At 42.6% G+C, this 24226-nt stretch overlaps 1 protein-coding gene and 1 pseudogene across 1 annotated transcript; both read right to left on the reverse strand.

Annotated features, from left to right (window-relative positions):
• Window positions 1-3996: 3996 nt before the first annotated feature.
• On the reverse strand, window positions 3997-6104 carry LOC144990227 (uncharacterized; annotated as a pseudogene).
• Window positions 6105-16273: 10169 nt separating this feature from the next.
• LOC144990416 (group XIIA secretory phospholipase A2-like) lies at window positions 16274-21691 on the reverse strand. The gene is made up of 4 exons (XM_078943614.1): window positions 21267-21691; window positions 20800-20876; window positions 20511-20676; window positions 16274-16741 (listed from the first exon to the last, which is right to left on the reverse strand). Exons 1-4 carry the CDS (start codon window positions 21529-21531, stop codon window positions 16623-16625), a joined length of 627 nt encoding a protein of 208 aa, XP_078799740.1. The 5' UTR covers window positions 21532-21691; the 3' UTR covers window positions 16274-16622.
• Window positions 21692-24226: the final 2535 nt, after the last annotated feature.

Below are 24226 nucleotides of genomic sequence, written 5' to 3' on the forward strand. Positions count from 1 at the left end.
ACCAGTGGGAATTTTCAGCATTAAGGATTAGATGTTTATTTCGTTGTTGTGCTTTGTAACTTTTGTAAATTTACACTGGGAAGTTCTTTATGAATGTGAATTTTTGCTAAATAATGAGATTTTAAAGTAATTCTTAAATAAATTTGGAATTAATACATGAACTTAAATAAGAATGTTATAAAAGTAAATGAGTAATGTTGCTAATTAAATGAGGCACTTTAAATTGCATAAATGTTTGTTGTTAATGTGTATGTTGAATTTATAAATATTTATTACAGTTATTGTGTGTGTTTAAGGTTTTTACCTATTGATTGCTGCCAGATCAAATGGAAATTAATTAAAGTTTGGAAATTGATCTCAAGTGGCAGTCTGAGTAAATTGATCTTCAACGTAGTACACAAAAAAGTAGAAACACTTGACATCTACCACCTGACTAATTTTGTATTGCTTTTCAAAAATATAAATACCTTGAAAATCATGACTATGTTTTATAAGAATGGTTAATAACTGAGTAGCTTACATAAACAGTTTGGGTGAGATGGGGCAACCTTGTCGGATACCCCTTTTAATTACAAATCGGGGAGTAATTCCTGGATTTAAGGAAACTGAACTATAAATATCATCATACAACATTTTAATAATATTACAAAATTTATCACCAAATCCTAAAAATTTCAGGGCTTTAATTAAAAAGGAATGCTCCAATGTGTCAAATGCTTTATAAAAATCTAGAAATAATATCAAACTATCTGGGTCAACAAAGTCACAATAATCCAACAAATCTACTACCAACCTGATGTGATTATGGATATTTCTTACTTTAATAAATGCTGACTGACACTCATCCACTACATCCTTCAGTCCTCTGTTTAGACGCTCCGCAAAAACATGAGCTAATATTTTGTAGTCATTGCATAACAAAGTAATTGGTCTCCAATTATCCAAATATAATGTGTTTTTATTAGATTTGGGGATTAAAGTGATTAACCCCTGTCTCATTGTGTTAGAAAGGCTACCTGCTGAGATACATTCTAGAAAAGCTTCATGTAACAAACGTCTAATAACAGTCCAAAAGAATTTATAAAATTGTGTTGTTAAACCATCCAAGCCAGGAGATTTTCCAGAGGACATCTTTAGTACAGCAGCATCCATTTCCTCAATGTCTAAATCGTTTTCCATAAAATGCATACAATTTAAGTCAATGTTTTGGTTCAATACTTCAATGCTTGCGAATAAAATTTCACAGTCAGCTTCGGAATGATAAGACTTATATAAATTGGAGTAGAATGTGTGTATTTCTTTGTTAATCTCCCCTTGGTCTTCATAATCAAAATTATTTACTGATAATTTGTTAATTTGCTTTCTTAATTGCCTTTGCTTTTCAAGATTAAAAAAATATGTGGTATTTTTTTCTCCCTCTTCAATCCAGTGAGCTCGGGATCTTACAAATGCACCTTTAGCTTTTTCAATATACAAAATGTCTAACTCGCGTTGTAATTTATTTAATTCTAATAATTCTTCAGTCGACAAATCCATCTTTTTACATAAGTCATTAAGATTTATTAAAATATTTTGTTGTTTTAGACGTTTTAATCTTAAGGCCTTTTGCTAAATTCAATTGCAAGACTTTTAATTTCAAACTTAAACCATTCCCATTTACTCACAGGTGACATGTCCAAAGCATCAACTTCTGTTATTAATTCTCTAACCTTGTAGCAAAAAAAGGAATCTTCCAAAAGCATATTGTTGAATTTCCTAATTTGAATTAAATCAGTTACTGACCTATTACATTGAAGGGATAAAGAAACAACACAGTGGTCTGTTAAGGGTGAAGCAGAAATGGAACATTTATCAATATATTTTACTAATGATGAAGATATTAACCAATAATCTAACTTTGAAGATTGTCCATTCCCTGCAGCATTAAACCATGTATATTGCCTGGTCACTGGGTTCTGAATTCTCCAATAATCAACTAAATTGACAACATTCATAAATTCAACAACCAGATCATCAAACTTGTGACATTGTGCTCTAGGTGGATGTCTGTCTAACAAAAGGTCTGGCACCAAGTTAAAGTCACCTCCAACTATGACATTATCAGTTAAATAAGCGTGTTTAAGGTCTGGAATTTGTTTACATAAGTCTGAGAGGAGTGTTTTGTTTTTAGCTCCTTCATTATAACCATATACACAAACCAAAATAAAAATTTCACCATTAAACTCAATTATTAATATCAACCAATGGCCATAATTGTCCCCAAAATGGTTTATAACTTTTCCCAGGAATTTGTTTAAAAGTATCAACACCAGCTGAATGAGAGGTCCCATGACTGACATAAATAGAATCACCCCACTGTAATTTCCAGAAGTCTACATCTTCTTTAACTGAATGGGTTTCCTGCAAAAAAACACATTTTGCTTTCTGCTCCTTACAAAATAAAAAAATAGCTTTTCACTTAACATTGTTTTTAAGCCCCCTAGTGTTTAAAGAAATTAAAGAAAACATTTAAGAAATATCAATAGCACAGAAACTGCAGAAGATGTGCAGGAATGAACAATATTGTCCTTACCAGACAATTCAACGAGCATTCTTCACCAAGAACATGAACTGACAGAACACTAACTTTAGGTTAAGAACTTAACCCCGGTTCTCTGAAACACGAGTGAGGTATCTCACTATGGGACACGCCCCCTGCGCTGTCCCCCAGAAGCTCTTTTACATTACGCCAGTCTTGACTGGCAGACAGAAGGTGACGTCTGCTCTCAGGAGGCGGGACTTCCTCCTGCTATAAGAGCCGGACGCCATCTTCTCTCCTCAGTCTAAGTAAGCACACCTCTTCTCGCTCCAGGCAAGGAGGGTGATCTGGTGAGATACCTCACTCATGTTTCAGAGAACCGGGGTTAAGTTCTTAACCTAAAGTTCTCTTTCAACATTCGTTTCGGTATCTCAATATGGGATGTAGAGACTCCCGTATTGCCAGATAAGCTTACTCCGAAGACCAACAGAGAACAACCAGGCTGATCGTACAGGTGTAGGTGTGGACCCCACATCTAGCACTGCGTGAGGCAGACCTGGTCTAGTGACATGCAGTCTATAAAATCTGATGAAAGTGTGAGGTGTTGCCCAACTGGCAGCCGCGCACACGTCATCCAGAGAGATGCCCTGAAAAACTGCCCATGATGATGCCATGCCGCGAGTGGAATGAGCGCGCAGGCCCGCCGGGGGTGATAACCCCCTGCTGTTATAAGCCATGGTTATAGCGCCCACAACCCAGTGTGACAGGCGTTGTTTGGTTACGGGCTTAGCTGTGTGAGGAAAAGCCCACAACACAAACAGCTGCTCAGATTTTCTGAAGCCAGCCGTCCTCTCCACACACATGCGCAGCGCCCGCACAGGACACAATGTGTGAAGCCTCTCTTGCTCCGTAGAGGAAAAAGGAGGCAGGTTAAATTCCAAAAACTCAATGGGGTGGTAAGGTATGGCAGGGTTGAAAACCTTGGGCATAAATGCCGGATTCGGTTTCAACAAAACCTTAGAATCCCCTCTGGAGAATTGCAAACAGGACGGGTGAACAGACAACGCATGGATGTCGCTCACTCGTTTAGCAGAAGCTAGTGCAATAAGCAGAGCTGTTTTAAAAGAGAGCGCTTTGAGGCTCACTTGCCTCAGTGGCTCAAACGGTGCGCACGACAGTGCGTCTAGCACCACCGGTAAATCCCAAGGAGCAACAAGGCTTTTCGACACCGGTCGGTGCCGTCGTGCACCCCTCATAAACTGACAAACAAACGGATGCTGGCCCACTGTTTTGTCATTAAAACCTATGTGACAGGCGGATATGGCCGCCAGATACACTTTAATGGTGGAAAAAGACAAACCTTTTTCAATCAGTTCCTGAAGGAACGATAGAATGACTGGGACGGAGCTCTGGAAAGGCATTACGGCCATTTTTACGCACCAGTCCTCAAAAACGCACCATTTGGCGCCGTAGGCGGAGCGGGTAGACTGCGCTCTGGCACTCTGGACGTGACCACGATGTTCTGCGGGAGTCCCGCTGCCATGAGATTCAGCCTCTCACGGGCCAGGCCCACAGAGCCAAGCGTTCCGGATAAGGATGAAAAATTTCCCCGCGGGCCTGCGACAGGAGGTCCCTGCGTAAAGGCAGAGGCCACGGTTGGCTGTGCAGCATCTGAATGATTTCCGCTAGCCAGTGTTTCCCGGGCCACCGAGGGGCTACGAAGATGAGAGAATGTTTCCCCTCCCGAACCCTGGTGAGGGTAGGGGCAATCAACTCCAACGGTGGGAACGCATACAGAAGTCGGCACGGCCACTCGTGCGCTAGAGCGTCCACCCCCAGGGGGTTGCTCTGGTCCGTCAGAGAGTAGAACATCTGACACTGAGCGTTCTCCGCTGACGCAAAGAGATCGACCTCTGCTTGACCGTAAATGCTCCACATCTGGACTACCTCCTTGCTGTGGAACTTCCATTCCCTGTAACGCGGGTTCCCTCTGGAGAGCAGGTCGGCTCCCCGGTTCATTATCCCCGGGATATGAATGGCCCGCAGCCACAGAAGTCGGGAGCTGCTCCACATAATCAGTCTGTGTGCTAACGTGTGCAACTGAAATAAGCGAAGCCCTCCTTGTTTGTTGATATATGCCACCACTGTGGTATTGTCGGTCCTGACTAAAACATGGCGCCCTTTCAGGAAGGGTAAGAAATGTTTCAGTGCAAGAGACACCGCCAGGAGTTCCAAGCAGTTTATGTGAACTGATTGCATGTGGGAGCCCCACAGACCGTTCACCATCCTGCCCTCGTGGGTGGCTCCCCAGCCTGTCAGCGAGGCGTCTGTGGTGATCACCTGTCTTGTTTGCACGGTTCCCATGACAACACCCGTGGCGAGGAAAGAGAGATCCCTCCACTTGTGTAGGGCGAGAATGCATGTCACCGAAGCAAGCACCCATCGGTGACCATGGCGGGCGGGGCTTAGATTGAGCAACGCCACCCACCACTGAAAAGGACGCATGTGTAAGCGACCAAAAGGGATGACGGATAGAGCCGATGCCATCAGCCCGAGGAGCCTGAAGCACAGTCTGAACGTTATCCACGCCCCCCTGCGGAACTTTGACAGACACGCTCAGAAGGCTGTCACTCTCTCCGCTTAGAGTCGCGCTCTGAACACGACTGAGTTCAGGGATAAGCCGATGAAAGTGATCGTTTGAACTGGTGTCAACACGCACTTTTCCTAGTTTACTGTGAAGCCCAGTGCAGTTAGGTGCGATGTGAGCAACCCGGCCTGTGTCCTGAGTTCTTCGGGAGACTGTGCTGCGAGCAGCCAGTAGTCTATATAAGTCGCCAGCTGAAAGCCCATCTGTCTCATGGGTGCGACGGCGGCCTCCGTGCATTTCACAAACACCCGCGGACTCAGTGAAAGCCCGAAGGGGAGCACTAGAAACTCGTAAATCTTCCCTCGAAAGGAAAATCTGAGATAATTTCTGTGAGGGGGGTATATTGGGACGTGAAAATATGCGTCTTTCAAATCTATGGAGACGAACCAGTCTGTCTCCTGGACGCACAAACCGTACCAGACCTGTGTGTGTTAGCATTCTGAATTTGTACTTTCTCAGGTATTTGTTCAGTGCCCGCAGGTCTAGAATTGGACGCAGGCCTCCACACCGTTTTGGGACCAGGAAGTATCCGGAGTAGAAACCGCTGTGAGCCTGCTCCGGTGGTACTAGCTGAATGGCTCTTTTGCCTTGCAGTGTTTTGATCTCTTCCTGCAAAATGCTTGCGTTTTGCCCCCTGGCCTACGAGTGCAGTATACCATTGAAAAGGGGAGGGGTGGATGCAAACTGGAGTCTCTTACCCCTGGTAACAGTGCTTATAACCCAGTCTGGCGCCCCGCAGTGTCGCCACTGCAGTGATTTGTCCGAGAGCGGGCCGAGCGGCTTCCGCGCTGAGACACTGGTGGGCGTGACCAACGCGAGCTGCGCTGACGCAGGGCTCTCTGCCACCACGGTGCTGGGCTGCTGTGCCACTGGTGGAGCAACAGCTCCCTCCTGTGGCCTCATAAGCAGCCGCGCAGCTCCCACCCGGCTTCCCGTCATTTGTATGTGTTTTGATTTTTGTTTTGTCTTTTTGTGTTGAGCCTGCGCCCTTGGCTCGGGGCCTGGTTGCGCGCCTCAGGGATTTTTTATTTGTGTTTGTTTTAAAAACCTTTCCAAACACTTTCTGGGACACAACTGTGGCTCCACTGAGCTCTCTGTGGGTCCCTCTTTTCTCCTTTTTAACTGGCTGTGAACTGTGAGGGCCACCAGGGCCTCTGCAAGCCGTTTGGTCGGGCTGGAACAACGAACGGAGAAAAACGACGGGAACTGAACGTGTCGTGGAAGGGCGGAAGCAGGCTTCTGGTTGTGCCCGCTCTCCATCCCTGGTGGTTGCGCCCTAGGTGGCACGCCTCTTTTTCTTTGCGCTCTAAGCGACAGGAGGCGCTGGCTGGGCTGCCGTTGTCACATTGGGAGCAAACGGTTTCTTGGCCCAGGCCCCTCTGGCCTCAGCAGGTTTTCCGTGGCTCCGGTCACCTGGCTGAGGCTGGCGTTTCGGAGTGCGGTAAGCTGGTCTAGCTACCGCTTGAGCGAAGGAAAGACGCGGTGCAGCTGGGGTAGGAGGAGGTACCCTCCTGGGCAGACACAGCTGCAGCGCTTCACCTTCCCGTTTCTTCTCCTCACAGCGCCTTTGCATAGTGGCCACCGCTGGTCCAAATAGGCTCTTTGGGTCTACAGGCACATCGAGGAGTTGAGTCTTCTCCTTCTGAGACAGACTAGACAAGTTCAGCCACCGGGCGCTTTCCTGGACCACCATGAGGGCCATGGCTCGCCTAGAGGCTTGGACTGCTGACCTGTGGAGACGCAGACAGAGGTCTGTGACCACGGATAGCTCGTTCCACAGGTCTGGGGTTGGTGTGGCTGATATCTGTTCCTGCAGCCCTGCCTGGTAGGCTAGGAGCAGAGAAGATGCATTCAGGGCTTTCACCGATGCAGCAACGGCCTTGTGGCCCTTTTCGGTGAGAGTTGACTGGAAGCAGTCAGCTTTCGAGGGCAGGGCGGGGCCCGCGGAAGTCATGGTGGACTTCTGAGTCGGGTGCAGGTGGGATGCCAGCAGCGGTTCGACTGGAGGGATATGTGAGAATCCGTTCTCCATGTTGGTCCAGTCCAAAGCCGAGCCTTTCAGGGTGGGGCTTTTGGCTGAAAAGGGGGTGCTCCAGGTCCTGGTCGCTTCCTCCAAGCACTCAGGGAACACTGGCAGCAGCTGTCTGGTGGAAGACTTGGCTTTATGCAGTCTTTTTCCCTCATAGCGAGACGTGGTGGTCTCAGTGAGGGCTTCAGGCCACTTAATGCCCAGCTTTTCAGCTGCTCTTCTGCAGATATCATGCAGGTCCATCGCGGTGGTCGGGTTTGGGAAGCCGCCGCACGCGTCGCTCGCAGCCAGTGGCTTTGCAGCCGATGGCAGAAGGAAAGGCTCGCTGTCCTCCTCGTCCTCCTCAGAGCCGAGGCTGATGGACTCGTCTCCGGATTCGGGCACAGTGTCCACCGTGTCCTGGAGCCTCCTGCTCCTCCATGCCCTCGAATGGCGCGACCGCATCCAGTTGGTCGCCCCAGCTCATGCCTGCCACCTCTCCCCGAGTAGACTCCTCTGGTAGTGGGGGGCTGGTTACCCCCAAGACCGAGTCTGCCTTGGGCAGACTAGCTTGGCGCGCTAGTCTGCGTCTCAGAGTCTTGAGGGAGAGGCGTGCACAATGCTCGCAGCTAGCCGGAGATGGTAACGCGTCCTGGGCATGTTGCTGCCCCAGACACGCAGCACAGGCAGAATGGGTGTCTGCCCCCGCAATTTTGCTGCCGCATGAGCAGGCTCTAGGCAGAGGTCTGACCGTTTCCATGGCGAGGAAAGGTTCAGGCTCCATGACGACTTCGTCGACTCCGGTTGACCCAGTTCCTCCCCGGGTGCTGTTTGGAGACAGACCAACCGTGTTACCCAGACAAGCTATGTAACACCGACTAGCGTTCAGCGACCGAGTTGTTAGCTCGCTCTAAGAACAGTTAAGCTAGCTTCGGATACTACACCTGCCGTCCGTCTCTTATAGCAGGAGGAAGTCCCGCCTCCTGAGAGCAGACGTCACCTTCTGTCTGCCAGTCAAGACTGGCGTAATGTAAAAGAGCTTCTGGGGGACAGCGCAGGGGGCGTGTCCCATAGTGAGATACCGAAACAAATGTTGAAAGAGAACTCTCACTGACTGTAAACTATTGAGGGTCCACTCTTTGATTGTCGATCAGTGCGTACCCCTCCTTCAGGAACGCTCTCTGACCCCTCTTCTTCACCTCTTGGACCAGCGGCCACAGCTTGGCTCTCGCCTCCCTGTCCTCCTTAGAGAAATCTTCTTTGATGTGGATGTGCATTTCCTTGCAGACTCTCGCCTCTCTTGACCGTTTCCACACGTCATCCCGGACCACTCTGGACACAAACTGCAGGATTATTGACCGCGGCGTATTGTTGGAAGTCGCCGCGCTCCCCTTTCTTCCCAAAGGATGGACTGTGTCAACTGCCTCTCGCAGGCGGTCCGCGCCGGTGGGAACCACCTTGGTCAAGATGCTGATGACGGTTTCTCTGATGTCTTCTACATCCTTCTCAGCCAAACCATTCAGCCGCAGATTCCACCTCAGTTTGTAGCGGGCATGCTCAGCCACCGCTTCCCTTTGTTATAGTGCGATGTCTGTCATTATAGACAATCTTTGTTCTGAAATACGTAATTGCGTCAGCATATGTAAACGTTGCTTTTACGTGCAGTTGAAAAATAAAAAGGAAGGCAGGACCCTTCATCTGTGAGTGAAGGAGAAATATTAAGTGAGTGGGTACCGCACTTCAAGTGAACAGAAATTGTTTCCTGTGTCAAGTAGCAAACTCTGTGTGTAGAGAAGAAGGTTGTCTTTGACGGCTGCAGCGTCGGGGGAGAGTTCCTGGGCAGCGAGAGAGACAACGGATGCGCGAGAGCCAACAGGTCATGGGCCCAGGCAGGCTACGAACACACAAGTGTATGGACGGTGACCGCCATACACTTGATCTATCCAGAATGAGAAAATTTGGCTCAGAGTGTATTGTGTACGAACAAAACAAGAAAAAGTTAGACTCTAGAGGCAAAAAGGGGATTTTTGTTGGTTTTGATCGACATTCTCCAGCAAACATGGTGTTTTTTCCAGAAACCAAGAGTGTGCAGAAACACAGACTGATACACTTCATCACAAAAGAAAAGACAGAGAGTCAGACGCAGACTGACACAGAACAAATGGGAGACTACTTTGTAGAGCACGTACCAGGACCAACCAAAGACATTCAGTCAGAAACAGAACAGATAAGGACTGACAACCAAGAGACAGACAATGACGCCCAAACTACACGTACATCAGACAGAGTAGGAAAGAAACCCAAATATTTGGAAGACTATGAGTGTGGAGTACAGAACAGTGAACTAAGTGTTGACTACTGTTACAGGATGACGGTTGGGCTACCACAGAGCTATGAGGAGCCTGTAGCATCAGAGAAAGCAGACAGGTGGAGAAAAGCTATGATGGATGAGATGGTTTCATTCAAGGAAAATGACACCTTCACTCCTCTACCACTACCTGAGGGTAGACAGACAGTGGGGGAAGGTGGGTTTATGCTATAAAAGAGGATGAAAAAGGGAATGAAACATACCATGCTACATACGTAGCAAAGGGGTACACACAAGTCGAAGGACTAGACTACTCCGAAACATTTTCTCCAACTGCTAGTCTGACATCACTACGCATGCTAATGCAATTAGCAACATAGTATGACCTTAAACTGCATCAGTTAGACGTTAAGGCCGCATACCTACATGTACCCATCGACTTTGAACTGTACATGGAACAACCACAAGGTTTTCACGTAAAGTCTAAAAAAGGGGAGGAACTGGTATGTAAGTTAAACAAATCAATTTATGGCCTAAAACAATCTGGGAGAAACTGGAACTTGATGCTTCATGAATTTTTGACTGAAAATGAATTTGTACAGAGTCAAACCGATAACTGTATTTACACCAAACAGTCTGACAAAGAGAGTAATATTGTTGGTATGGGTGGATGACATCATTGTAACTGCGAGCAATGAGAAGGGTATGGAAGAAGTCAAGGAAAAACTGAAAAAAGTTCAAAATGAAAGATTTGGGACAACTCTCGCACTTTATTGGCATTGACTTTACTCAAACTGCAGATACTGTCAAAATGAACCAATCCAGATACATTGAGAAAATTCTGGAAAGATTCGGGATGTATGATTGCAAAGACAGAGCTGCCCCCAGTGAAGCAAAATGTGATCTCACTCCAGAAGGAGATCCAACAAATCAGAGAAAATACAGGGAAATGTTGGGCAGCCTCATTTACATCATGAGCTGTACCAGACCAGACATCAGTTGGATTGTGAGTAAATAATCACAATATCTCTCAGATCCTAGAGAGAAGCACATGACAGCGGTGAAACATGTCTACAGGTATTTGAAAGGGACCAAAAGCATTGAGTTGTTATAAAAGAAGTGTCAACAAACTGGGACTGACTGGTTACTCTGATGCAGACTGGGCTAACGACCCAGATGACAGGAAAAGCACCATAGGTTACTGTTTCAGTTTAAATGAAGATGATGCTGTCATTTCATGGAAAACCAAGAAACAGCAGACAGTAGCACTGTTGACATGTGAGGCAGAATACATGGCCTTAGCAGGCACAATCCAGGAAGCTCTTTACCTCACACAACTATTGAAAGATATGGACTATAGCTTTCAGGACATTACGACTAAAATTTTTGAGGACAATCAAGGAACTATTCGTCTGGCTAAAAATCCTGTTAACCGCCAGAGAAGTAAGCATGTGGACATTAAATACCACTTTATAAGGTCAACTGTATTAGAGGGAAAAGTTGAACTGGTTTATTGTCCAACAGAAAGTATGGTGGCAGACGTGTTCACAAAGTCTGCCACAAAACCCAAAATGGAAAGGTTCTCTGCATACATATTTGGTATGTAATGTTATTGATTTGAATGACATCATCGAGTGGGGGTTTTAGAGTGCGATGTCTGTCATTATAGACAATCTTTGTTCTGAAATACGTAATTGCGTCAGCATATGTAAACGTTGCTTTTACGTGCAGTTAAAAATAAAAAGGAAAGCGGGACCCTTCATCTGTGAGTGAAGGAGAAAGATGAAGTGAGTGGGTACCACACTTCAAGTGAACAGAAATTGTTTCCTGTGTCCATTTGTGAAAGCTAAGTAGCAAACTCTGTGTGTGGAGAAGAAGGATGTCTTTGACGGCTGCAGCGTCGGGAGAGAGTTCCCAGGCAGCAAGAAAGACAACGGCTGCGCGAGAGCCAACACCCTTAGCCGCTTGTTGTCTCCTTGAAGTTCAGCCACTCTTTTCTCCAGATGTTCTAGAACTCTTTTATTCCTTTTAATAGCTTCAGAGTTGGCATCAATTCTTTCATCAAACTTTTTCAGAAGGGCTGTCTGCTCATCCATTTTGGTCATTTGCATGTCGACCTTCTCCGTCAGGTCGGCCACGGCTTCCATAATTCTTTCAAACATACTTTCATCCTGCAAGTTCTGCCCGCTCCCTTTCTGTTGCTTTTTAGGATGAGGAGCTTTGACTGGAGTGTGTGCAAGGTTCACTAACTTTTTTTTGGACCTTTCTCCATCCCCTGTAGTGACTTCAACAGCTTCTTCACTCATCTCGTGAAAATCGGACTGGGAATAATAGTCGTGCTCGTCCATTTGCATTTCGGTTAGCTTACTTTAGATTTTCAAAAGGAAGAAAAAAGAAGTTTACGGTAGTCCGCGACTCCTATCACAAACTTTAAATAGAAAAAAAAAATAAAAGCGTACAGTGTTCTTGGTTATAGAATGCAAAAAAACACACAAACAAGGACAGAAAAAAAACTCTTACACCGGAGCCCGCAAAGTACGTTCGTTCATTCCGCCATCTTGCCCCCCCCCCCCCCCCCCCCCCCCCCGATAAACACTAGGGGTGTAAGAAAAAAATTGATTCAGCAATATATCGCAATACGTCACTTGGCAATACTTGTATCGATTCAAAATGCTGCCAGATCGATATTTATTTAATTATTTCTGAGCGTCCTTCAGTGTCTGACTCTAGTTGTCCACTTCACCCTCCGACCGCTAGTTGGCAGCAGAGAACACGGAGCCTCTTTGAGCAGCTCTACTCTGCACAAGACAACAGGAAGACTGCAGCCAGAGGCAGTTCTGTTGTTATGAGACATGAACTACTTAGTTTTTACTTGAATGGATACCAAACAGAAACTCTGGGCCATGTTGCTGCCAGTAAGATATGAAAATGTGGATTGCTGTGCTTTTTAGCGGCTCAGATAAATAAGATGGACAATGAAGCACGGCAGCAGCTAAAAGGCTAATGCGCTTAGCATCTGCTAACATGCTAGCAAAGCGGGCTAAAGTTCTGCAGAACCTCAAAGCAAAGGATTCTAGTTTAGGAACCTGATGGATCAGACGGATGTGTACGATGCTCTGAAAAAGGCTGATATTGGGGTGATCAGCTTTACCAGTTTACTTCCGTCTGTGAGAACGTGGCTGCAGGTGCAACAGAGCAGATATGTAAACAAAGCCCCTTTTTTGTGACATTAAAGCAACTTTCCTTTGTTCTGTCATGCTGCCTCATCATCACACTTTATTGTTTCTGGAAAGAATCAGTGTGTGTCCCCCACCCTTTATTTTTAAAGCACAATTCAGGCTCCTGAACTGTTTAAAAGCACTAGATAAGATACATTAATGCTGAAAATAAACAGCATTTTATTTCCCCAATAGAAACTTATTGGTTAAGACTCATTCATTCTTTGTTTTTTCTTACACTGACAAAAATATATGTATTTTTTAAAGCAGACAATGTTGGCTGTTTCCGTTTTATATTTTAACTTACCAAAATAAAAGCAAAATGAATTTGCTTTGGTAATCGCAACTTATATATGAGATACAATTGCAGTGCTTAACATTGTGATCATTAAACCGAATTTGACCATTTTATTACAGTGGAAGACGTTAAAATTCAGGTTGAGTTTTTTTAAAGTCATAATTAAAAAAACAGAAAGAAAACATGTTTTGGTAAAATATCAGGATACGTATCGTATCGCCAGACTCTTGCCAGTACACACCCCTAATAAACACACTTTGGCGCGACACATCCAAACGATACAGTTCCTGTATCGGTCACGTGATTCCTTCTTAAAGCAATACACGCACCGATACGAGGTTTCCCTCTTGAGCTCTCGGCACAGTGCTGATGCACCAGTGTCGCTCGTCCTATCACTAGCTGGAGGTGTTGCAGATGTCATGAGCCACTGCGTGTTCTTTACCAACCCTTTTTATACATTTTAATGTTTTTTTTAGAGTGATGCTGTATTTATTGTGTTGTTGACTCAGATTTCTTTTTATTGTTGTATAGGTCTGAGTCTACGGAAGCGATTGTGTAGCATAAATAAAAAGAAAAAGTCAAAACCAGAAATGCTTTTTCATTTTCAAAATGAAGCTGCGTCGCTTCCATATGAGTCGGGCGCCGGTGCGTGTGGTGTTGGTGAGGGGGCCCCTTGTGGCAGCGTCTTCCTCACTCCAGTTGCCTCACTGTATTTATTTATTTCCCTTTTAGTGTGTAGTGGAAGTTTCTTTGGCACGTTTTTCTTGTGTGCGGATTTGTTTTCAGCACTGAGTGGAGTGAGGTGCGCTGCCTCGTACTGGCTTAGTCCACCGCCCCTCTCTTTCCCTCCTCTCCTGCATAGGCAGTCAACTCGGCCTTCCTGTTTTATTCCTGCATCTCTTTTTATTGCTTTTATGTGCAGCTAATCGGAGTACACTGCAACAGAATTTTTAAATTGTTAATGAAATTAAAATTTTTATAAGCTTTTATTGTCTCAACCATTTTTCTGGTGGCTCCACTCTGCACTGGCGGTACCTTGGTCACACTATCTTGGCTTTCTTCTAGCCCTTTTAGAAGTATGGCAGCAAAAGTCTTTCTCTTTGTCTACCACTCACGCTTCAAATCATTTACTTTTTAATCTTTAATCTCATCATTTAATCTCTGCCAGTGTTGGTAAATAGTCATGGTTTTCCAGCATGAAAGTCTTCTTAAAACTCCCAGATCCAAAAGAAAAATACATTTTAAAAACCACCCAAAATATTAATGATTAATTAGCCATATTTAGCAGTAATGAATCGTCCATTATTTCCTGGTTTGATTAAAAGTCCAACTTTGACACATTTTTAATTGTTACATCTGTCATTATTGCAGTCAGTCTGAGTAAAACATGAAATAATGGACTGATATTAAACTTTATAAGGAACAACCGAAGTGTTTCTCAATTAACAATAAGAAAAAAAACATTAAAGTAAAGGGGGAAAAAAAACTAGGATTTCTCATAAAACTAATTAGCCTGTTAACAAAAGTAGAAATTAGTTTATTTTTACTTTTCATGAATTTAGATAAGATCAAATGTAAGCAAATAGTTGTTTCTCAGTCATGGTTTTCAGATTAACCATTCTTGCTCTGCTACATTTTTTAACATGTTCTTGATTATCATAATTTCATATTTCTTTAGTGCAAGTTATAGTCAAACTGACCAATCAGATGCCTCGATAAAAGTAGGAGGCGATATACCAGGACTACAACCACATGTTTAAATAGTTCAGCAGACGGCCTGCATCCAGATGGAGTTGGGGGACTGCTGGGGGAGCGAGACAAGCCAGAGGCGACGTCCATGGCCAAGTGTAGGAGCAGGAGGAGAGAGGAGCCAGAGGCTCGTAAGACCGTGATAGCCAATCAGAGAAGACTCCCACTCCCTGTCTTATTACAGGTCTGGTTTCTTCCAGGACAAGAATCTTTTTATTCAAGCCAAGCAGTGTTGTTGTACCACAGACATTGATTACCGGTCGTTAACTGACCCCAGGTTGAATATTTTCAGCAGATGCACATTGTTATACACATTAAGGCAGGGGTGTCAAACTCATTTTGGTTTGGGGGCCACATTCAGCTCGTCTGATCTCAAGTGGGCCGGACCAGTAACATAAAAAAAAATAACAGCTTTGTTTTAGGTTTTTTTTACTCAATTTGAAAAAAAAAAAGCCTCAACCGACAATGGTAGCCTAATCACTTGGGGCCAATGGATCTCAAATAAAATTAATTTCAATTAAAAAAAAGTTGGTCTATTTAATTTTATACAGACTGAATATTTTACATCTCACACTTAAGGAACCCAGAAACTTTTCTTTATGGTTAGTCTCTTAGTGGTGCTGAATGTTATATTTTTTGAACACTGGAACCTGTTGATGAGTACCAAGCATGGGGGTTTTGCATTCAGCTTCGTGAAAGAAAAAAAAAACTGTCAATTTTTCCTGGAAAGCTCTTCACTCCACTTCACTTTTTGACAAAATTTTGGTCATTAGGGTGTCACTACTGATCATCCTTATAGCAAGATAACAGTGGTGAGGCTTATAGGGAACCAAAGTGCATCTTACCCAGACACAGAGCTGTTAGGTTTCACTTTTGGCATATGCAGAGATATGTCGATTCACCTGTCTTGCCTTTCCTTTGCTCCCCCTAGTGGCGGAATTGCAGACTTCGGTTATTTATTTAAAAAATCATAACTCGCCACAAGAATGGACTAGAAACTTGCTTTCTTTTTTATCCATCCTTATTATTTTTACTCTTCATGTGTGGGCCGGACTTAACCACCTGGCGGGCCGGATACGGCCCGCGGGCCTTATGTTTGACACCACTGCATTAAGGTTTAAGTTCACTATCTTGTGAACTTAAAATGTTCTAATTTAGTCTTAAGCATTCACTTACTTCCTACATTACACGTACATGGCCTATAGTAGACTTGCTATATTTATACTCAGGTATACTTAATAAAAAAAACTTTGTGGTATTGTGGTTGTACTATGTTTTGCTAAGGGATGGTAGTTTTTTGTTTTGTTTTTTTAAGCTTATACTTCCTTTACAATGACAAACAGAACTTTTATGTTGGCATTTAAAAAATGTACAAGTATTCTAAAACAAATGTACATGTTAGGACACAATTAAAAATGTTAATTCCTGCTCAATCTTTAATATGTTTTAATCAACATGTGCACATTATGAATTAGGCAACTGCCAATTTCTTGGCTATGATTACCTAAATAATACGAATATTCCATATTTTCTGGCAAGAAGGTAATTTTATTGATGCAAAATAGTTGGTAAAAGACCAGGTAAAGACCTGGACACTTTTGTTTTCTTAGTTTAGTGTTTTTTTAATAGTATGTCCTATAACAAAGAAAAAAAGCCCCACATTTTTAGCAAATTGGGCATAAACCATCCACAAACTAACGTCATTGTACATCTAGTTTACAAACATATAACTATTAGAATTTTCTTCTAATAGAGCACAACTTAGTATCATTAGGAGTTGTATCCCTGAGGTAAATCTACATATTTAGATAAAAAGCTTTATTCTTGGTCTTCTTTAATTAGTCTTCCTAGTGTGTCTGTGCCAGTCTCTGTAGTATCAAAGCTCCCGCTTCATCTCATATTGACACACACAAGAGGCCCGCTGGCTGTCCAGGTACGGCTTGCATCCCAAGTGCATGACGGCATCGAAAAGGAGCGTTACTGCAGACTCGCATGCTGTGGAGACAAATATGGAATGCAAGACGTGAGAAAACATGTCAAAAGGAAAATGTATGATCATGCTAGCACGTTACCACAAGAAAATAATAAATGTAATCAACATTTCAACATGGTTCTGTAACTGAAAGCAGTTTGTTATTCATGAAGTCTCAATCCTATTGCTTTACGGAAAAAAGCAATGTCTAAAATTGCCAGACCCAGCCACATGAAAAATCTTAAAAAAGAAGAAAAGAAAAGAAAATGCTTGGGTAGAACTTAGAACCTTAATATGTGTTATGTGTACGAGTTAAATTGCACTGTACATTTAGATTTACCATTTGGATTTAACAAATTTATTTTCATGTTAAAATGTACCAGAGTTGGGGGTAAAGGATTACAAAGTAACAAATTACTGTAATTTCAGTACTTTTGTGAATAATGGAGGAACGTAATAAACTACAGTTAAAATTTTGGTAGTTAATTACAATTACTGGACCATAGAAACCCTTGTTACTTTTTTACTTAGGTTTTGTAGGCTCTGACATTTTCTCTCAGTTAAATGAAACGAAGCAGAGGTTAATTAAAAGAAATAAAGGTAGGAGTAACTGGGGCATACACACACGCATGTATGCTCCGGATTGGGATTGGTCAAAGAACAGACATGCCCTCATTGCTGCAGTCACATTGCTTTCCAAACTTGCTCAGAGATGAGACAAAAAGAGATGCTGCAAGGAGTCCTCTCATTCCTGAGGAGCAGCAGGTAAGCAGCAGAACGGAGACCTGAACTGAATGCTGATGAGTCGGTTGTGGAAGACACAACTCTATAGCTATATCTCTTTAGTGAGAAAACCATGAGCTGACTGCTTCCTGGGAGTCGTTTTTTTCTATATTTCATCTTTTCTTAATTAAATTTTTCCTCTAAGCTGCATGGGTTAGTGCTCAATGTGCTCCAGAGAGAGAGGTGGCAGGGTAGTTTGATAGACCCGCAGCTGTGCAGAACTGTGCACAAAAGGCAGACATAGGGAGAGAGAGAGAGAGAGGTCCAATTCATTCTAATAGAAAACCTAAAGTCAGCAAAAATAAGCATGAAGGTATTAAATTGTTCGTTTTCAAAAGAGTTGCTTAATTTCATTAATTCATTTATCTTCTAATCCGTTTTGTTCCTTTCTGGGTCACTGGGCTGCTGGAGCCCAACCCTGCCACTTGTGGGTAATGGGCAGGGGACACCCTGGACAGCTTGCCAGTCTGTCACAGGGTAGAGTGTCCACAATCACACATCCATGCAAACTCACAGTCACACCTATGGAAAATATAGATGAACCAATTGACCTATGAAGCATGTTTTTGGACGGTGGGAGGAAGCCGGAGATCCCGGAGAGAACCCACACATGCACGGGGAGAACATGCAAACTCCACACAGAAAGGTCCCCCATTGATGTTGTTTTTCACGTTCCCCCAGCCGGGACTTGAACCGGGGGCCTTCTTGCTGTGAGACAAGAGCGCTAACCAGTGCACCACCATGCAACCCTTTGCTTAATTTCAGATTTGATGAATAAGAATATAGGCATAACAGTTTATTTCCATATCTAACTTTGATCAGTGGCAAAGACCACATGTGTTGTAACTTATTTTTCAGTCATTTTTCACACCGTTTTCTGAATTCTAATGTAGCCAGGTTATGTCTTGAACCAGGTTCATACTTTGCACTAGATCATTGCTTTAAAAATAAAGTTAAATGAAAGACAAGAGGATCTAGTTTGTGCTTTTTTTCCCTTTAGAATTTGTATTTGACAGGAAAAAATGTAAAATAACAAATAGTGAATTACTTTTTCAAATTTGTAATGAGTAAAGTTATTTAATTACAATTTTTGATCCAGTAACTAAGCTAAGTAATTAATTACTTTATAAAAGTAATCTCAATTTATATACCGGTATATATTGTAGCGACTGACGTTAAGCTGTGCTAATCTGTTCTGTGTTGCTATCCTCAGTTAGCGTTAAATGATTCTGTTGGGGATCTGTGTTTACATCACTGTTCTAGTCAGATGGATGACTGTGATTGGAGGAGTGTGGGTTGGGGCGGAGAAGCAAGTGAACATAAGGAAGCATTAGAGAATGAGTTTGAAATGAATGAGGAGACAGCGTCAGGGCAAGTTCTCCGTTTGTGCTGTATTTGCCGTGTTTGCGGCCGACAGCAACCATTTAAACTACATTAAAGGCTTTACAATTGGAAACAGCCGTCTCCAACTTTTCATGATGTCCAGTTGGACTTTACAATATTTTTCACTTATCCTTAACTATTTACATTTATGTTTAGCATTTCAATAGGCATGCTTCTGACAACACTTTTTTATTATAATTCTGACAAAAGTGTATAAAAAAGCCACAAATGTGAGATAGCTGGCTATTCTTATTTTACTTAGCTAAACTTTTACATTTGGCGCTCCATATAGCTGAAGTAGGTAAGCCTGTGTAGAGGAAGTTTTAAAAAAATTAATAATAAATGTGTACAGCTGCAGTACAAATAGCAATTACTTCTCTCTTTGGAATCTAATGTTTTGACTGTTTTGTTTTGCACAGTGGTGCAGTGGTTAGCGCTCTTGCTTCACAGCAAGAAGGCCCCCGGTTCTGTGTGAAGTTTGCATGTTCTCCCCGTGCATGCGTTGGTTCTCTCCGGGGTCTCCGGCTTCTTCCCACCGTCCAAAAACATGCTTAGGTTAATTGGTTAATCTAAATTGTCCATAGGTATGAGTGTGAGTGTGAATGGGTGTGTGATTGTGGCCCTGCGACAGACTGGCGATCTGTCCAGGGTGTCCCTTGCCTCTGCCCACAAGTTGCCGGGATATGCACCGGCAGCCCTGTGACCCGGAAACGGATAAAACGGCAACACTGACCGCCACATTGCTCCTGGTGGTTCTAGGTTGGCGCCAGTGTCTGGCAGCGGAGCTGCTATCAGTGAGGAAATGTGTGAAAGGGACTGTGACTGTAACACAATTTGAGGCTTCTAAAAAGGTAGCAAAGCGCTAAATCAGTATATGGCATTTACCATTTACATAGATAAAAGATATGATTTAAAAAAAGATAAAAGAAATCTGGCCAAAAGAGACTTTGGACGAATTATAATAAAGAAAAAAGCACATTCTTATGACTTAACCCAATACAATTGATAATAAAGCGAACTACTTTTTATTTTTAAAATCAACCTAAAATAAAGTTTATTAAATATTTACAATGATGAAGACTTTGAACTAGTTTTTAAAAGTGTTCGCAGTTGTCTTTAAATCATCATCCTGCCGTTTTAGCCAAAAATCATTTTTCTAGGACGTAGCTTCTATTCTGCAGAGAGGCAGGAGTTCTTTTGAAATTTTTCCTCCAAGTTGTGGGCAGGATTATAATTATGTCCCCACGATGCTCTCCCACTTGCTTACAGCACTTTACAACCCCAACCTAATTTTAGCGGTGAAACAAAAAGGGCAAGCAGTTTTGGAGCTGTCCAGCCGAACAGTTTTGAGCCAGACATCAGCACAGACTGGGAAAACAAAGACGTACACGGATCAAGCTGTAAGTGGACGCCTGTGGGTCGCTGATTGTAGCTTCTACATCACAGCTACAAGCTTTCTCCAATAGCATTTTTTCATCTGCTCCCGATTCACAACCATTTGAATAAAGAAATACTCTGAAATGTAATACAATTTGAAGCTTAATATTTAAAAAATCCCACAAGAACATGTAAAAAAAACATTGTTTTCATTGGAGTGCGTCTTTAAACACTGTCTCAGTCTCTTACCTTGGACAGACTGGGCTAACCCCAGAGTCCTCTGCACATTTCTGCAGATGGTCTCCAGACACTCCTGAAACTGCTCATCACAGTCATGCTTCTCACGACCACAGGTGTCATAGCAGCGATCATGTTGGTTACAACACTTGGTCATGGATGGGATACCTATATCAAACTGGAAATAACACCATTACTCCTTTTTTCTTCATTTCCTGTTCAAATGCACTATTGTCTTTAGAAACAAAAAAAAATATTCAAGAAAGTGTGCAGAAGATTATCTAAAACTAAGCCATGCTACCTGAAATCCAAAGAGCGGGGATCCACATCCATTGGGTGGTGAAGGTTTGTACCCAGGACGAGCTATAGGTTTGTAACCTGTAAGAGGGGAGCAAAGGTTTCTTCTTTTTACACAGCTGAGATGATCAAAACAACACAGAAGATTTTGGAGCTTAATGTGTCTCTCAGATCATTCTGTTTGATTCAGCTCAACAACGTTGACAAGTTATAAATAGGTATAAATATGAAGTATTGCATAGCCCTTGTGCTATCCTAGGCACTTTAACATTGGGAGTGGGGTCATCTAGACCCACTAGACAGTGCGCTGAACCTTTATCTTCAATGATTTGTGATCTTCACTGGTGTCTATGAAATATTTCCACCTTTATCCACCTTTGTCATGGTAGGAATAACACTTCAATGGTCATCTTGACCCCATAGGATAGCACAAGGGGGTAAAAAAGGCAAACATTGTGAAGAAAATCCCACCATCACTGCATTTGTAATGACACAGCCCGTCATCCCCGCCAAACAAGTCAAGAGCTGCGTTCAAGTACGTGTCGATTTTGTGAATTCCGTTACGAATAGTTTTGAGTGTCATTCTCCAGTCTGGGGTCTCGGGCTCCTGTTTGCAGGCTGAAACAAACGCGAAACGTCCACACGACAACAAGCTAAACAGGAGCAGCCAAGCGGGGTTGGGAGACGTCATAGTCCGTGTGCTGCCTCCCACACACAGCAGCGTTTCCAGACGCATAGTCTCAGATCTTGATCTTCAGGTCCGGGATCCAGATCAGTTCGTCCACAGAACCGGGATGTCAATTATTCCTCAGTGTGCTGTTTCGGCAACATCTTAAAATTAAGCGGTAGCTGTTTTCATTTTACTTCCAACTCATCTGTCAAACCTATGGTGTCACTTCCGGGTTTGGGCTGTTCACGTGATCACCAATAAACAACGTACGACTTTATTTGCTGTACATAAACACGAAAACATGACTACTATAATTTAGCTTGAAAACTCTTTTAAATGTTACTGCAGGCAACACTAAGTATAAAATCCGGCTGAATTTATTCCTACCTTTGACATAAAAATTTAAAGGTGTTTAAATGAAATCTGTGGGTTTTTTTTAAACATGTTCTTATTGCTTTTTTCTTTTGATGAAGGTCATGTGTTAATAAACTTAAGATATTTTTTCATTCAAATCTTTCTGAATCAGGGGCAAATGAAAAAATGCAGTTGGAAAAGCTTATAGCAGTGACGTAGGCAGTGGCGGTTCTACACTAACTTACTCCCTGGGCGAGTAACCCCCCCCCCCCCCCCCCCCGCACACAAATTTGACATCCTGTTTTGATCCCTATCTTCTATTTTGCCATTTTACACAAAAAATGGATTTTCTAGACTCGTATTACAGGGGGGTCAAACTCAGTCACAAACAGGGGCCTAAATTTAAAACACGCTTAAGGTTTTGGGCCGAAAAAGATAACACACTAAAGCTAAACTTTTAACCATTTTAAACTGAACTTTTTGAACATAAATATGAAAAAAAAGGGACATTAATCCAGAGTAACTCAAGTTAAAGCTTAAATAACTTATATTTTGCTCTCCATAGAAATATATTCTGTCAAAATTATACAAATATGAACATGCTGCAGAACAAAACAAAAAAAAGGCTGGAAATAATAATAATAAGAAATAACAAATCAAATAATTCCGTTTTCTTTGCTCTTTTATCATTTTTAGAGCATTTTTTTTAGAGCTGGACTCCTGCTTCATTTTTAGCATTAATTTCTTAATGTGTGACGTCCTGTGTGTCTTTGTGAAACATATCAGAGGGATTAGATCTAAAAAAAACTTATTGTGAATACTATTTTTAGGTCTTATAAAACATTAAAGACTAAATCATAGAACTCATCAGTGGGATTATTCCAATAAAATGTGGCATTTCCCTAAATTTGTGCAACACCAACAGCAGAAATCCTCCAAAAAGCTTCAATCCATAAAAAATGGTCTGCTGGTCTTTACTCCATTTGCTCCATTCCGAGCCATCTTTTAACATACCAACTTCTCTCTCCCTTTAAAATATGGACAATGGCAGAGGCCTGTTTCAGAAAGGAGGTTAAGTGTAAACTCTGAGTGCGTTAACCCTGAAATCAGGGAAACCCTGGGTTTTCCGTTTCAGAATGGGAGGTTTGTTAAACCAGAGAAAGCAGAGTAAGTCAAACCCGTTTCTGAAAGAGGGCTAACTTATATTCGGAGTCAGTGTCCATGGTTACTTACGCTGTGAACCTAACCTGGTCGGGAGCAGGTTTTATTCTCTAAACTCAAGGTTTCTGCCGGTTCCCTATTATTTTTCGCTTTAACCTTCTTTGCCCACATTTCCGTCACACAGAGACGGTCTAAGTGACAAGAATGGCTTGTCCTTTTTTGGAGGACCCAAAAGACGAGGAGGCTGCATTAATTCGTAGAGAATTACATTTACGTCGTGCGAGGATTTTGAGACCTAGACTCGATTTTTTGTCGTTTCCCCATACGTTTTTGTTTGAGCGTTACCGTTTTTCGTTGCAGTCAATTACATATATACAATGAAAACAACATTAGATATTGCTATGTAGATGTTTCATATGTCAAATATTGTCAACAAAGCCTACATCCATGATATGCTCAAATTATACCTGATTGAATTATGTTTTTATACTTCATTTTTAGCTGCTGCCATGTTCTTTTAATTCCTGCAGGATTGCATCTACATGAAAATGAAATCAGGGACATTGAATTAGATTAATGTAACAATTACTTTTAGGAAACACAATGTGCTAGCACTGCTTACTTTCTTAATCCCATATAAACCTATACCACTTGATCAATACAAGGGTAGACATAAGCTCACTTTTAAAAACACAATTGAACGTATTAATATTAAACTGACCAACGTTTGCAAGAGGGGAAGGTTAACAAAAAAGTCCTCTAAACATTACCGACGTTAAATGCATTTTTCCCCAGATTGGTTCTGTACTCTATGCAGCATTTCATGCATTTACACCAGGAATAACACTTCAAAAGTACACCTAAATATCGCCATCTTTTATTTCACTCCTTACGCTATTTAAAAAGTTATTGCAGCCAATATTTTATAACAATGATTTAAATGCAAACTTAGGCATTAACTTGAGCAGCTATGTTTTCCCACGCTAACTGTCTCTGTTTTGCAGATGCAGCGGTGTTGCTTTTCTTCCGGAATATGTGCTCATATTCACTGTAACTCTGCAGCAGCACGTCAAGTTCAGCTGGCGAAAAATATGCAGACCTCTTTTTTTCCACAGTTGCCATGGTGACTCGTGATATCTGCGCTCCATTGATAATGGCTTCTTATAGTCGCGGTGCGCACGCTTACCTCCGAATCAGTCCACTCAGAATTGATTGACCTAACTCGGATCAGCTTCTCTGAAACAGA

The sequence above is a fragment of the Oryzias latipes genome (assembly GCF_053564925.1).
Source record: "Oryzias latipes strain Hd-rR chromosome 1 unlocalized genomic scaffold, Olatipes_Hd-rR_3.1 chr1_Y".
NCBI classification, from domain to species: domain Eukaryota; kingdom Metazoa; phylum Chordata; class Actinopteri; order Beloniformes; family Adrianichthyidae; genus Oryzias; species Oryzias latipes.

Coding starts and splice junctions, on each gene's coding strand:
- LOC144990416 (XM_078943614.1), bottom strand. CDS start 21,531: ATGCGTCTGGAAACGCTGCTGTGTGTGGGAGGCAGCACACGGACTATG. Junction 20,677..20,799: donor CCCCGCTCTTTGGATTTCAG/GTAGCATGGCTT, acceptor TGTTATTTCCAG/TTTGATATAGGTATCCCATC. Junction 16,742..20,510: donor GTTAGCCCAGTCTGTCCAAG/GTAAGAGACTGA, acceptor TTGTCTCCACAG/CATGCGAGTCTGCAGTAACG.